The sequence below is a fragment of the Macrobrachium rosenbergii genome, chromosome 40 (assembly GCF_040412425.1).
Source record: "Macrobrachium rosenbergii isolate ZJJX-2024 chromosome 40, ASM4041242v1, whole genome shotgun sequence".
Classification (NCBI taxonomy): Eukaryota; Metazoa; Arthropoda; class Malacostraca; order Decapoda; family Palaemonidae; genus Macrobrachium; species Macrobrachium rosenbergii.
This window is the reverse complement of record NC_089780.1, coordinates 16,196,245-16,212,665: the sequence shown is the minus strand read 5'-3', so window position 1 is coordinate 16,212,665 and position 16,421 is coordinate 16,196,245. Positions and strand designations below refer to the sequence as shown.

General features: G+C 36.5%; 1 protein-coding gene across 1 annotated transcript in view; it reads left to right on the top strand.

The window, feature by feature from the left end:
- LOC136826177 (uncharacterized) overlaps positions 1-11,024 on the top strand; it is a 16,056-nt gene extending 5,032 nt beyond the window's left edge. Inside the window, exons 2-5 of the mRNA XM_067083228.1 lie at positions 4,159-4,288; positions 6,689-6,867; positions 7,857-7,954; positions 8,701-11,024. Coding sequence (XP_066939329.1) covers positions 4,165-4,288; positions 6,689-6,867; positions 7,857-7,954; positions 8,701-8,905 — 606 coding nt within the window. The 5' untranslated portion in view covers positions 4,159-4,164 and the 3' untranslated portion in view covers positions 8,906-11,024. The remainder of the gene's footprint in view (positions 1-4,158; positions 4,289-6,688; positions 6,868-7,856; positions 7,955-8,700) is intronic.
- The last annotated feature ends 5,397 nt before the right edge of the window (positions 11,025-16,421 follow it).

The window sequence follows — 16,421 nt, the reverse complement described above, 5'->3', positions numbered from 1 at the left end:
TATTAAACTCCTGTATAGTACAGTTAGGATTCTCTCTCTACTCTTAATCTTCCCAACCGTTGCATCCAGTCACCCTTCAATAATATCACCGTCTAAGCCTCTATCAGCTATCAAGATTATATTCTCAGTGAGAACCATCTTTGTAAACAGGACCCACTGGAAATATTTTATGACCTCTATCTTCCTCTGGTGGGCGAGTTAATCCTTAAATATGGCTACAAGCAGATCTGGCTGCTACTTTGGCTTGTTACTCCGAGGTGCTAGTACTAAACACCGTATGGTAAATGTCAAGTAGACGGCTGCACGAAGATATCGTTTATACATATAATTTGTCGACCACACAAAATGGGTTTATATAATACCTTGATCCCCGAGGGGCTAGTACTGAACCCGGCGTCCCAAGGAGCCTCCTCCTATGTTTAGTACTAGCACCTCGGAGCAGGTGACGCTTAGATAACTAGCCAAGGTAGCACCGAGATCTTTTCATTAGATATGGATGGTGAATCTCCTATTTTCATACCTTAGGGAGAATAGGCATGATTGCAGGTAGATCTTTTTCAGCAGCCGACAGTTACTGAATCGCCTGGGAGGGATCACGTAAGATTTGAGCGAGTTTCTCCAAAACCTGTTTCAGAGATATTTCGGCAAACCATAGGCGGACCCCTGGGGGTGAGACCATTACCAGTTCCCTGCTTTGTTGAGCAGGTAACTGATTCTTCCCATCCGCTAATACAGTTTTCCTTATATACAAAAAACTAGCTTCTTTAATATATTAATGTTTAATATTCGTCTGATCTATACAAAATACGTTCATTGGTCGGTCACTAATTTGCACTATAGTCATCATAATGCAGTACACATACACACCCACACACATACACACACTCGCTCAAACATTCTCTCTCTCTCTCTCTCTCTCTCTCTCTCTCTCTCTCTCTCTATCTCTCTATATATATATATATATATATATATATATATATATATATATATATATAATATATAATTATACATAATGTATTTATATATATATATAATATAATATACATACATACAAACATACACTGTATTTCATGTGTTCCTGTATAATCGTATCCACATACCAACGCAAGTCCCTCCGCTTCTTATACTCCTCCCATACACAAAAAAACATCAGTATGCACTTGAACGCCCTCGTCACATTCCTGGAGGTCAGTGTCTCCCGAACACGTCTGAGAGACACAGAAAGACACACAAGAAACTTCTTCTCTCGGCATAGCATCGACGCGTGAGCTTAATGCCCGGAACAATTGGCGGGGGGGGGGAGGGGACGCCATTACAGATTCATCTACTGCGCATGTCCCTCTACCAACGAACCGTTATGCCCCTGGCCGAATGCTATCAACTCGTAGGAGGGGCAGGGCATACCAATTAAGCTTCGGCGACCCTTTACCTGCCCTTATGAATAGGAATGGTCTTGAGATATAAAATAGGGTTGTAGGGACACGGCTGGCATGGGGAACATTCACATGACTCTGCCAGACTCCTGTTTCTCTCTCTCTCTCTCTCTCTCTCTCTCTCTCTCTCTCTCTCTCTCTCTCTCTCTCTCTCGCTCGAGGTAAATATTTAGGTATCTTTAACTTTATAAACAATTGATCTGTTTAGAGATTTGCTCTGCGTCTTAACTAAAAGATTATAAGCCGTGAACACATTGAATTTGTGCGAGAGAGAGAGAGAGAGAGATAGATAAGGAGAAAGAGAGGGAAGGGAAGAGAGAGAGAGAAAGAGGAATCGGAGAAAGAGAGAGAGCGAGACAGAGGGAAGGAGAAAGAGGAAGAAAGGGAAGTAGAGAGAATGAAGAAGAGGGAAGGGAAGAGAGAGAGAGAAAGAGGATAGGAGAGAGCTAGACAGAAGGAAGGAGAGAGAGGAAGAAAGGGAGGAGAGAGAACGAAAGAGACGGAAGAAGAGAGAGAGAATCATTCGCCAAGCGAAAGAAAAAAACACAGAAACGTCCGGAAGCACCACAATCTACGCAACATCTAAATATTGCATGATTTGCAAATGCGGGAATTCTTGTGTCACAACACATATATATGCGAATGAATGAATATAAAGAAGGCGATGATTTTGACAACACGTATTAATATTCACATGCATACGCCATTATGCATATACACATACATATGCCTTACATGCTCTTTGTGTATTTGCAAAGCTATATCCGATATAGATACGTATGTTCAGCCTTCTTGAAACCAGATGTATTAAACTAACTCTCTGAGGAATATTGAATGCTTGTGTACACTACTCAATAAATTAAGGTTTTTCATTCAATTGGTAGAAGGTATATAAAATTATAACCGACACCCCCATAGGGGAAGTGCCGTCAGTGTACCTTACAGGGGACACTGTAGGTTTTGCTAAAGGTTCTTTGCGGCGTCCCTTCGGCCAGTAGCTGGAACCCCTTTCATTCCTTTTACTGTACCTCCATTCATATTATCTTTCTTCCGTCTTGCTATCCACCATTTCTTAACAATTGTTTCAGCGAGGTTTTACTCCTGTTACACCTTTCAAACCTCCTTTACTCTCAATTTTCGTTTCAGCCCTGAAAGACCTCATAGGCCCTGGCGCTTGGCCATTGGCCTAAATCATATATTCCTATCCTATATCCAATATACGTATGTTCGACCAACTTTAAATCAGACATATTTAACTGACTTTTATGTTTATTATGTACTTGTGTATATGAATAAATCTAGATTTTTTATTCAATTGGCAGAAGATATACAAAACTATATCCGCTATGCGTATGAGTCAACGTAAAATCAGGCATATTACTCTTTTATGATTGTTAAGTATTTGTATACACTACTGAATAAATCGAGGTTTTTTTTTTATTCAACTGGCAGAAGAAGATGTCTGAAGTTCCTGTAATGTTTCTTATATGATGTCCATCACTTTGAAATTTTGTATCCTAACATTCACGTCTTTTATTTTCCCAAAAGAAAAGTTCTGAGCTCTCTTTGAAATTCTGTATCTTAAAATGAACTTTTTTTATATTTTTTCAAGAAAAGTTCTAATTTCTGTTCTGCTTGACCTGCACATTGTTTATATATATATATATATATATATATATATACTGTATATATATACTCTTGAGATATCATGACTCCAGTTGCCACATTTTGACACGTATTTGGTCGAAGGTATCTGGTCAAAGTTGAAGGTCACTTTGCAAGGTCCGAAAGAAAAATAGCAAGAAAGAGACACTTCAAATGAGAATGATAATAACAGTAGGAATTATCACCATCATTATTGCTTGGAGGAATAGTAATAATATTAGTATTAGTAGAAGTAGCAGTGTTCAAAATGTGGAAAAATATGCAACGATAATATGAACTTTCAAAGGAGCTTTTTATCACAGGAAGCTTCGACGAAATGTAAACCATTATCAAATAATGTGAGTAACAACGCCTGGGTAAAAAGCAATGAGTAATAAATTAAGGAATGCTAACGCACGTATATTATATATATATATATATATATATATATATATATATATATATATATATATACATATATATATATATATATATATATATATATATATATATATATATATATATATATATGTATATATATATATATATATATATATATATATATATATATATATATATATATATATATATATATATATATATATATATATATATATATATATATATATTATTGTTCCTCTAGAGCTTTGGAGATGAAAGGTAAAGGTAACGTTTCGAACTCAGCCTATCACTCCCGTCAGAATTATACACCAGTCTGCTTAGTGTTTATTATTTTCCTCTTTCCACTCTGACCTACATTAGGCTAGTTCAAGCTAAACCTCACACTAATTGTATTTTCATTCTCCTCTGTAAATAAAAAAATTCAAATTCTGCGTGTGCTGGTATATAAATATACAATGACCTTTACCTTATAATTAACCCACAGTACTATCGTTATTCCAAACGCCCATGCATCTTTATGTAGCAAAATTAACCTGATCTGTCAAGCTTCCATAGATCAGAATTATCAATATTTCCCAGAACAAAGCGCGGAAGACTAAGAAAGGAGTGAGATGTATATATTTAAAAACTTTGTGGTCTGAACGAGGCACTTAATATCTTTATCTTCCTATCACTTCAGGTTGTAATGAGGAAGGTCCCTCTGATAACAGCGGTTATGCTAATAACTGCTTGTTCATGGAGTTCGTTCTCAGATGCTTCCAGGCAGAGGAGGTATGGATTCATGAATCCAAGCGCGCCTACTCTTATTGGTAAGGCAATGTTATTCCTATATTTACACCAGTATACATTAATTAAATCTCATAATGTACAGCTGAAACACTAAATATTAACCAAATAAATAGATAGGTCTGATTTTTTTATTCAACAATGTATAAATTTCACATGAGGTACTCCTCTCTTGGTGTCACACATCATTTATAATTGCTTTAATCGTGGTTATTAACCAAAGGCTCAAATTTGAAGTGGAATTATGTAGGTTAAACATAAAGAGTTTTCCTGAACTTTCGAATTAAAGCTCGGCATTGTTCTCAGTATCTGGACAGATAATAAACAAGGCCATAAGTTACACACACACTGATAACAAACAGCAATTATTCTCTCTCATTTAGACTGCAAGAGAAAGAGACACAATAGCCCAGAGTAAGACTGACTTTATTTACAGAAATTGACCCGTTTTGATTGAGTTCAAGGACATAAGACTAGTGACACTAATTGAATGGTTGTGCAGATACTAGTGACAGGTACTTCTAGTGACTATAAGCTTCTGTAGCTGGCGGGCTGCTAAAACAGAGTTCAGTAGTGAAGGTTTTGAAGGCTTACAGGCTTCCCCACTCAGAAGAGTCAAAAGAGAATAATGATACAACAATATTCAAGTTATTATAGGTGCTTGTATGTTGTTATGACTAAATTACAAATGATGATACAGTTTGAGCTTACACTGGAAACAAGTTGACTGTTCCATATTCTTATTAGGTCATTGCCTTTCAGGGTGTTGTTAAGGCACGAGGTTGCTGGCAAACTGGTTACTGTGAAAACTGAAAACAGAATATTTCAATAGCACTTGCTGATACAAGATAAAATATACGCAGCCGTTCCACGTCCTTACTAGGTAGATGCCTTTCAGGATGCTGTTAAGATACTAGGATGTTATTCAAAAGAAACTATGTTATCAGAGATCAAGTTTTTGTGGAGATCGGGCTTGATGTCCGGTCTTGGATAGGGTGACGTGGTGGCCGGGTGGTAGTGCTTTGTCTGCTTCCAGGTAAGCAGGCTTTAGCCTGTCAGTGGAGGCCTAGGCCTTTTGCCGAAGGAGTTGGAACTTGAATGCTCTTTTCTCATGAGTGATGCGAGGTAGGGTCCTGGGCCTGTTAGTGGAGGCTTGAAGGCCTTGTTGGACGCTTCTCGGTGAAGACTGATACTTTGTTTCCCTGTAGCTTTGTCTGCATGGGTGGTAATTTCTGATGAGTCTTGAGAGCTCTTCTTTAGGTTGGACGTTGGCTTTTGTGCGAAGACTCCACTTGAAATGCAGAGCAATTTGTCAAATACTGCTTTATTAGGAGAGGCCCTGATTTCTTCCTGCAAAGAGTGAGAAGGCTGAGGAAGACCCAGGGTAGTTGTGACTGTCAGTCTGGGCCTCTGCATCTGGTGATAAGGGCGGCCTTGAGGCAGCAATGGGTTCTTTCTGCCGTGCCATAAGTGGCTGGGCTGTAAATAATGGTTTGGCAGATTCTGACCCCATTAATTTGTTCTGGTGGTCATATCTTAAAAATGAAGGCTGGTTTTTGGTTAAAGCTTACTTTTCAGGTATGCTAGAGCAAATGACCCATCCTCTGAGGAGTGTCTCAGCTAAGGCATGTGAGGTTGTTTTTGAGTTTGGTATTGCTTCTGGCATAGGTTGATGGCATTCATGTTCATCCATAGACATCCTGGGTTTTTTTTCCTCAAAAATACTTTACTGTTACTATTGTGAGCCTGTTAATTATTGGGAGTTTATGCAAATACCATTTTGGGTCCATGGGCAAGTGGAGTACGACATTGAGCACTCAACGAAGAGCGAAGCTAGAACTCAAGCACTGTGTTTGGTCCATTGGTGTTATAGTAGCTTCTTTTTAGTGGTAGAGCATGTTTGTATTGATTCTGTTAACTGGCAGGATATTTATGCAAAAACCAGGTTGATCTACCAGGTGCTAATAGAGGTCAGCAGTACAATGGAAAGAGACATACAGGAGCCTGGAGTGAGCCTGACTTTATTTCCAGAAATTTACCTGCTTTAACAGGATAGCAGACAGGCATTTGACTGGGCATGTGGTTGGAAAACTAGTGACAGCTTGTGACATATGAGTAAGTGACCGTGGGGACGCTTCATGATTGGCTGCCGAAGCTAGCAGCTAAACCAGATTTCAACAAATGATGCTTTTGAGGATTTGCGAGTTTACCGAGAGTGGAAGACAATAAAATAGTCAGCGTCATGACTCCGTAGATAAAAACCTGAGATTAGGGACCTGAGGAAACAACATTTTTTTTCTGCTTTACGTTTTATTCTAACTCTTTCCCTTCCTTGTAAAGTGTAAAGACCCCTCCTTTTCATTAGACCGACCTTAGACTCTGCTCAGTCATAGAACCCAAAAGCACTTCTCTTACATTGCCAGGTTTCATCCTCTCCATCCCCGTATCTTTGGCCGTTCCCTCCCTAACTCAGAAGTTCGGGAGGTCCCTCAGCCTTCAGGAAGTGATCTACGAAGATGATGAGATTCCAGAGGCACTCTACTGGGACATTGCTTACGAAGGGGAGTTAGAGAAACTCGCAGTATATTTTGCGCATTTGGAGGTAGGTTTTATTAGTCACATTAACCGTATCTAGCTCTAACAATGTAGTTGAAATGATAAAACAATAATAATACAATTAATGATAATAACAGTGGGATTCCAATGATAAATTACATGCAGTGATGTACCTTATTTTCTGCACAATGTGATGCCATCTATCTGGAAACAGCTCAGAAACATCATAAGACAGATTAAACTTTTATGAATGCAAGTATGTTTATAATCACTTTTATCTTTATTATTGCGCATAATTTTAATGGAACAACCTAAAGACATTGAACATTCTAAGCGTGTTTTCACAAATGGAATGGCCTAGTATGAAAGAAAAGAACAAAGTAGTTTGACAGAAGTCAAAGCAAATGCACTGTTCAGAAATGACATGAACTGATTAGCCATGAAAGGTTCAGTCAAGGAGATTAATAGATAAATAAACAGAGGAAAGTATCCTTGACTCATTCCTCAAGTAAAGGGTAACGAAAGAGAAGAAGTAAATCCATAAACTAGGAACTCACACCCAGGACTCATGGCAATTGACCAGTGGCGTTGGTGCAGCCAGAGATTTTGGAAACATTGTGGATATCCTGCGTTCCATAGTAGCGCTCTCCCATTTATTTTACAACAGAAATGCAGTTGGATGAATTTTAAAATATAATAAAATAGTTATATTATAAAATAAACCTAGTGCTACGAAAAAATTAATCTGACCAGGCTTTCACCGGACAATTATTGCCTGGGTTGATTACCCTAAGTGTCTTGGTGAACTTTGAATTCTTTATTTTTTAAAACAGATTATGTCCAGTGCATCGAAATTAGCCAGGCAAATTTTTTAACGACGAAATATTACTGAATACCAGCCTAGTACCACACCTTCAAAAGCACATCGCAATCATTGCAGAATCAGTATATGGACTCAGAACTGAGTTTCTTCCCCAAAAGAAATTTAAAACAACACACTGTAACTGATAATTCTGATAATTCTTCACCTTGCAGCTCTTCTCCATGGGATGTCAAGAAAGGCTCATATGTGAACTGGCTGCAGAACCAGAGACCTTTTCACCAATTGCAGAGATTTTCTTGAAGGAACTCAGGTATGAAATTGCACCTTTTCACTCTTTGCTTTCATCACTTGTATTATGCCTGGTTTATTAAAATGCTGTCACATTTCCAGTTCTTATCGACAAAATAAGAGTTCGTTAACCATTAGCCAGGCTGACTTACATTCTTTGTTCTTGATTACAGCAACCCTATAAAAACAATGTCCTACATTGGTTATTTGCTACTTAGAGAGCTCAGTGAATTTGTTCGAGATTGTTCTTACATTCAAATTGCAACGTATTGTTAGTAACTAAATGATTTATTGAGACCTATATATTTAATGATATGTGTCGCTATGAAGTATTAAAATTTTGCATATGAAAATTATACTATTTTGTCACAATTTATTATTTCTTAGTTGCAGATCAGAAATGAGCTGTTGATCATCTCCACATTTTATCCACAAAATATCCTAAAGCCATTTTCTAACTCATTCAGTTAAGTTCCCACCTGTAGTTGATAGATGTAAATTAAAACTAAGGCGTTAAAGGTGTTCGTTAAACATGATTTCCTCAAGTGAAGAACATTTCAAACTACTTTCATGTGATAAAACTATTTCATTAGAAACAGATGGTTAGGGATTTGGTCTTATAAGCTAAACTTGACGCTTTTCTTATTGTTTATCTTAGGTCTACTTCTTACATTGTTTCTTTAGCATTTTGAATATAATATGAGAGAGAGAGAGAGAGAAAATTCTTAGTATCAGTCAAGAAAAATAAATAAAAACTTGTTTTCGCAGACCACTGCACGGGCCCGTCAGACGCTCTCCGGATTCCCTGATGTGGCGTTACATGGTGGCGATGAGAGAGGGTTTCACGGCCCCCATTGAGGCCTGTGGGAGGTCATACCCCAAATGCCCACTGCCAGCGAAGAAGATCCTCAACATGCCAGTGCTGAAAGTGTGGCAGTTCCTCGCTTCCAAGTTCAACATTCGATTGAGGTGAAAGGAAACATTTAAATGATCGAAAATATGGAAATAAAGCCCTTTCTTATTTTAGGGAACGATTAAACTATTTCGGAATGATAATGACATACGAGTATAGGGAGGAATATATGCAGGTGATGAAGAATGAGATAGATAAAAAAAAATTTGGCGTGAATAATCTTGAAAGTGTTCAACTGTCATATCGTATGACAATTTTTTCTACAAAAACTAAATTTACAGAAAATTTACCTGATCTTACCATAAGGAAAGGACACAAGTTCCCTTTTAAAAAGCAGATAAATTACTTTTCCATCCCCGTAGGGGGTTAGTGCCGTCATTGCACCTCGTGTGGTGCAATGTAGACATTACTTAAGGTTCTTTGCAGCGTCCCTTCGGCCCCTAGCTGCAACTGCTTTCATTACTTTTACTGTACCTCCTTTCATATTCTCTTTCTTCCATCTTACTGTCCACCCTCTCCTAACAGTCGATTCATAGTGCAACTGCGAGGTTTTCCTCCTGTTACACCTGTCAAACTTTTACTGTCAGTTTCCGTTTCAGCGCTGATGGCCGTAGTTACCGGGTGCTTGACATGTATGCCTAAAATCTGTAAATCAATCAATCAGTCATTATTTCAAGAGCAAAAGAGAGAGTTGGACCACAAGAGGCCACAGTCTCGTTACAAACCAAGAGGAATGTCCTGCATTCCAGCAATAGTTTCTCATGATATTAAAGTACATCTGCTACAGATGTCCCTAAAAAATTATAGAGCACAGATGTCCATTAAAAGGAACTCCTCCTTTAACTACACCAATCTTCTTTCACGACACTGTGGCTGAGAACAAAATAATTCAATAAAGCTATCTTTAACATGCTATCTAATAGCAAAAAAACATCTAAATTCTGATACATACCATATTCATAGCCTGCTAATAAACAATTATGCAGGCTGGTTGTTTGATTTTTTAAGGGGACTGGTGTGGACCTATGTAATTTTTTCAACCAACTGAAGCAGAGATAAGTGTCCACTGACCTTTTGATAATATACAATAGGAGCTGGTCAACTGGCTCTTAACTTTCATTCTGAAGGACTGATGCTTCAAATTATTTGTCGACACAGTCTTCGCGGAGCCGTTTCAAAGGCTACTCTCGATTAATACTACTACTGCGGCAGCACCACGAAGGCTGCTCCGTCAGGAGGTATTGCTTGATCAGGATGAAAGGTATTCAACTCACCCTTGTCACAGTGGCTATGCTTGATCAGGAAAAAATTACATTCTACTTTTGAAAGTTGGTGCCACGCCATGCTTTCTGGTATCATTAGGTCTGATTAGGCTTTTGTCGTCATGGTAAGGCATTCATTTTATAGACGGATGATAAACCCTTATTGTATCGAGAGCTTCAAGGGGAAGAGTGACCGTATCAGGGTTAGGTTTAAGTGCGCAAGCTTACCACTTCAGAGCTGTCTATGTGGCAGGCAAGGATAACACTTGGGGGAGATCTTCTCAGTCGAGTAACAGTGTCAGTTGTAGTTCACTTGTTTCTGAACTAACCTAACCGTTTTGTAGATCTTTGTAGACCATTGGTCTGGTCCTGTCGTTACACTAGATAAGATTTCCCAGGCTAGCCGGCTCATATTCTGGGCTGGATGGAGTGTTTCCCATTTTGTACTTCAGCAAATATTCAAGACTATTCAAGAAACCTTTTAATGTTGTCAAAAATTCAAGTTTATGTAATCTTCAACATAGGACCTGAATTCTGTCTGAAGCAAATTCTACAGCAAATTGTTAGCAAATACACCAAAGTAAGAAAGAAAAGGAAAGACCAACTTTTATACCACATACAACAAGACGGTCGTTCCATTTTAAGATCAAGAGAAGTAAATTATTTCCCGATAAACTTAACAAAAATACATCGATTAGATCTGAAATGCACCATTCAGTAACAAGGGCCTGAAATATTTCTCTTATAAACTTTTCTCACAAGGCTATTCTGTTGTATATTCTTTTAGTGATAAACTGGGCATTAGTGTATTTTCTCGTCTTTTCCGTATTGTACATCTAGGTTAAGTGCAATCTATTTATACTGTTATGTAATGTAAGTGCAATTTGGCCAGTATCTAATAAAGTAGGTTTTAGTTAGTCCATGATTTATTTAAAGATGTGCAGCCCTAGATGAATATTTACTCTGCCTCAGGCGAGCTTCGCAAATGGTTGCCTAAATGTGTGTGCTTTTAAAAATGTATGACAGTGAACTCTTCGTAGCTACTGCCATATATCACCATGAGTTAACAACAGCTCGCAAAGTCACAGCAAATAATCAAATATACAAATTCATAATTTTTTTTTTTTTACTGAAATATGCAAAACCAAAGCTTCCCATTTCAGAAACATACCAATTAGCAAAAGTCCCCTAAGTTTAATAGTATATCGATTTTAGACAAATTTCTCGTCAACGCAGAATGATCAAGGAAAAGTAAAAAACTATTTTTAATATGCAAATGCTATCGCTATGCTCAACTTGAGTATCAAATCCAGCTGAGAACTCTGACGTTTGATAAGGTACAACTTTGCACATAACTATTTAATTAACAAATAGTTTACTTTAGTGTGGAAACAATATAAACAAAGTTTCGTAGACACAACCCAATTTCATGTGCAGTTATTATCCACCAGTCTTACTGTTTGGGAATAATTCCCGAATTCCATATTATTTTGGCAGTGGTGGATAGTTTGCACCTCAGCACTTCACTGTTTAATCAACAAATAGCTTACTTCAGTGTAAGTACACAAAAAGAAACAATGCAGGCTATATAAAGTTTCAGAGATAAAACCCAATTTCATATACATGTATCATCCACCAGTCTCACAGTTTGGGTATAATTCCCGTATATCAAATTTCTTGGCATTGGTGGATTCTTTGTAAATGAGGAAGTCACTCTGGTGAACCTCTCATCTCTAATGGTTCTTGTTCCTGGTTCCTGGTTCTTCACTGGTTATTTCGCAAACAGGTCTGTGGTGTACTGTCTTTTTGAGACAGGCTTCCAGCAGGTGTAGCTATCTTTGCAATGTGTGTGTATATATATATATATATATATATATATATATATATATATATATATATATATATATATATATATATATATATATATATATATATATATATATATATATATATATATTATATGAACATATATATTATATATATAATATATATATATTATATGAACATATATATTATATATATAATATATATATATATTATATAAACATATATATAATTATATATATATATATGTATATTATATATATATATATATATATATATATATATATATATATATATATATATATATATATATATATATAAACTGATAAGAAGCATTGATGTAGATATAATTGTATTTGTTGATGATATTACTTTCCAGCTAATAGGAAAGGAGTAGCAATAACAATGGGGCAACTGTTGATTGATGAACTAGCCAAAAAAAAACTCAACAGTAAATCACTAATTGTAATTAGTAAATGAAAAATATGAAACAAAAGAGTATAAAACCTGAGGTCAAGAGAGGTTCCATAGAAATTGCCAGTGAGTATAAATACCTTTAGATGTACATTTTCCATCTTCCTAAGTGGATTAAAATTGAATGGAGACCTGGTCCTAAGAGAGTGCTTTACAGAAGACTGAAGACATTGTTCTAACAATAAATAGATAAAAACTTAAGCAGGATATCCTACTAAGGAGTATTGGACCGTTGTAAAAATAGGGAATAATGTTAATTCACATTGAGATTTAGAGCTTCGTGAAAGGAGTTTTTCTGGGGGCCGGCTATTGGACTGAGAACAATGAAATCCAGGACTGTGATATCAGTTTGAGCAACCACATGACAGAATCAGATATATGGCCATTCTCAAGCAAGGGAGAATATAAATGAATTTCATTTTTTCAAGACATCTTTAGTTGTTGTGCAACAGTCATTTCAAAAGCACAAGTGAAGACGCAATGCATTGCTACCCTAAGTCAATTCTCCTTCTTGTACTGTATTATAATAATTGACTTACTTTATTATCTATCTATTTACTAGTTTGTTAATGTTTTTTTCTTTTCTGATAACTTATCTCTTCTTTTTTCCCATTACCTTTGTTTCTGCTTTCAAATGAACACCATATTTGGGAGCTCGAGTTTCAAGTCAGTGGCCCTGTGTGGGCTTGTTCCATATGAATAGGGTTGCTGATAATAATAATAATAGTAATAATAATAATGTCCAGAAAGAGATTGATAAGAGAAATTGAGGAATGGAAATTAAGACATCCACGCGATAACTACTAAATTTATTATACAGTTATCCAATGAATAACATAACCACGGAAACCTGAGGAATTATGCAACGAAAACGGAGGAAGAAAATAATTGATTAAAATATTACGCAAAAAAAAAAAATGCTAGAAATGAAGAGGAAGATAAAATTAAAGTAAGTTAGATCCCGTAGGGGGATAGTGCCGTCAGTGCACCTCGTGCGGTGCACTGTAGGCATTACCTAAGGTTCTTTGCAGCGTGCCTTCGGCCCCTAGCTGCACCCTCTTTCGTTCCTTTTACTGTACCTCCTTTCATATTCTCTTTCTTCCGTCTTGCTTTCCACCCTCTCCTAACAATTGATTTATAGTGCAACTGCGAAGTTTTCCTCCTGTTATACCTTTCAAAGTTTTTTACTGTCAATTTCCGTTTCAGCGCTGAATGACCTCATAGGTCCCAGTGCTTGGCCTTTGGCCTAAATTCTTTATTCACTTCAATTCAAGTAAGTTGGAGTTATAGAAGGGAGAGGTAAGAGATAGCTTTTCAATGAGCTTGGAAAGAACTATACAGTACTAATAACGAAAGAAAGGCTAAAATATGGTAAATATGAAAGCTAATTTTAAGGGAAAATATGAGGACGACCTTCGTGACCTTTATGCAAGGAAGAGGAGGGAACAGCAGAACACTTATTCAGGTGCTGTGGAGTAGAACCGGTTGGGAGAGAGTGGGATAAGTGTGGAGGTTGGGGGGGGGGGGCGACTATTAAATGGTCTACTATACAAGGGAAAAAAATATTTGAAAGGCACAAAAGCTAAAAATCTTGGTTACATATAAAGGCGCTGATTAAAAAAATTGGGTCAACTCATTATCTGAAATGGTATATATATATATATATATATATATATATATATATATATATATATATATATATATATATATATATATATATATATATTTATTGTATTGTATGTATGTGTGTGTACAAATAGGATAGGTTAGGGAATATTGTATATGTAAATATTATCATATATAATATATAAGTATGTATGTGTGTATATACAGTGTATATATATACACATACACAAATATATAACATAATCGTATATGCAAATATAGATGTGTGTGTAACAAAAACTAAATACACAACGATAACAAAGGTATTTACATTGGCTCAACAACTATCTTAAAAAGATATTAAGTCACAGGTTTTTGTAGAAAGAGCTGTAAGGAACCAGAAATTTCAACCAGCTGAGATGGGAGGTTCAGCAGAGTGACTCCCTCATAAACAAGTTATCTGCCACTGCCAAAATAATCAGATAATTATCCTCAAACTATGAAACTAGTGAATTATTCATGTATTTGAAATTGGGTTATATGTATGAAACTTTTATCGCATTCCACTTATGCACATGCGTACAATAATGTCAGTGCTAAACTATTTGTTGATTAAATAGTTAAGTACTAAATTGTATCTCATCACCTACTGAAGTTATACAAAGGCATACCATATATTCAATGCCTATTAAAAGTTATTATTTTGGGTCGACGAGAATTTCTTCTAAAATCGATAATCTTTTATTAAGCTTCCAACGTCTCTGCTAATTGGTAGGTTTCTGAAATGTGAAACTGTATGCCGAAAATTACAGAAAAAAAAGGAGTGAACATCTGTGTACCACGGTAATTTGCAGTGATTTTGACAGGTGTAGGTAACACCTGTTGATGTATGGCAGTAGTTTTAGAAAGTTCACGGCCATCCATTTGTAAATAGCACACAAATTTCTTCAGTCGTTTGCCAAACCTTACCTAAGACATAACAAATATTCAATAAGGAGTGCAAAACATTAACTAAAAAGAATGAGTGTAATGAATAAAACACACGTTATTAACAGAATATCTAACAAGACTTAACAGTGATGCACAATATAAAAAAAATAACGAGAAATTACACTGATACCCAGTTTATCACTGTAAGAATCTCTAACTGAATAGCCCTGTTAATAGAAAAAAAAAAAGTTTCAGTGAGAAGTATTTCAGTCCTTTGTTGGTGAAGGGAACATTTTTAATATATTCCATGTGACTTTGTTAAGTTTATTAGAAAATCTGTTACTTCTCTTGAGTTTACAATGGAATGACCATCTTTGCACGTGGTCTAAATATTTGACTTTTTCTGCCTCCTTTTTTGGTGTATTCAGCAACAGAATTTACTCTAGTGTTAATAATACTCTATGTTCTGACAGAATTTAGCTATTAATTATGTTGAATATTACATAAAGTGGAATTTTTGGCAACAGCGCAGACCTGTCCTCAAAGGCAGAGTTTTGTGATTTATTGCTGTGTGTTAAGATGGCTTTGCTACTGTGGTAAAAGTGCTCACCACCTGTTCATAACTTCACTTCTGTGACTGTGGACCTCTTCTGCAGTAGGAAGTCTTCCATGTCACAGAAAACGGTTGTGACTCCAGAGAGAAAGAAAATGAGACGGGAACCTTCAACTTCTGTGAAAAGAGCTGAAAGTACCGTTTGTCCTGTTCCCTGCTAGTTCTGATATTTTAATGCTTCTCTCGTAGAGACTAGTACAGTATCTATAGGTTGTATTGTATGAATGCAGCTGAATGGGGGTTGTTTTGTTATCCTGTGATTGCAAAGAAGATTCCAGTTGGCCATGTTCTATTGTACATTGCTAAAAGGTTAGTGGGAACCTTCTTGTGTCCTGCTGGTTGGTCAAATTAATGAGGCCCACGCCAGTCCCCTTAATTTAAACCATCTAAGCAACCTGCATCCATATATGTTAGCAGAAAGTGAATGTGGTTTGCATCAGAATTTAGATGCTTTCGATATTTGATAGGTTTTCATGGCTTCTTTTATAAGTTTTTCTGGTGTCTCAGCCACAGGAGCTTAAGGAGACTGGTGTAGCCCTCCCTGTGTGTTACAGATCACTGTCTTGATTGGCGTTCTAGTTAACAGACATATCTACTGAATATTTTGGATCTTTACTTAGTGACCCCCAAGGGTTTTAACCCCGTATGTATCCACCTTTGCGGCGTGTTTAGTAAAAGCCCAATGGGGATTACCGTATAAACATCAACAAAAGACTGTAAATATCATAAAGCTCATGATCCCCAAGAAATATTAGTCCTAGATAACGACCCCCGAAAACCCTTGGCGGTCACTCTAGGAGGGAACTCTTTAATGCAATAATAGAAATTGTTGCTTGCATTCAGAACTTGTAAACTTCTTCCTTTAATA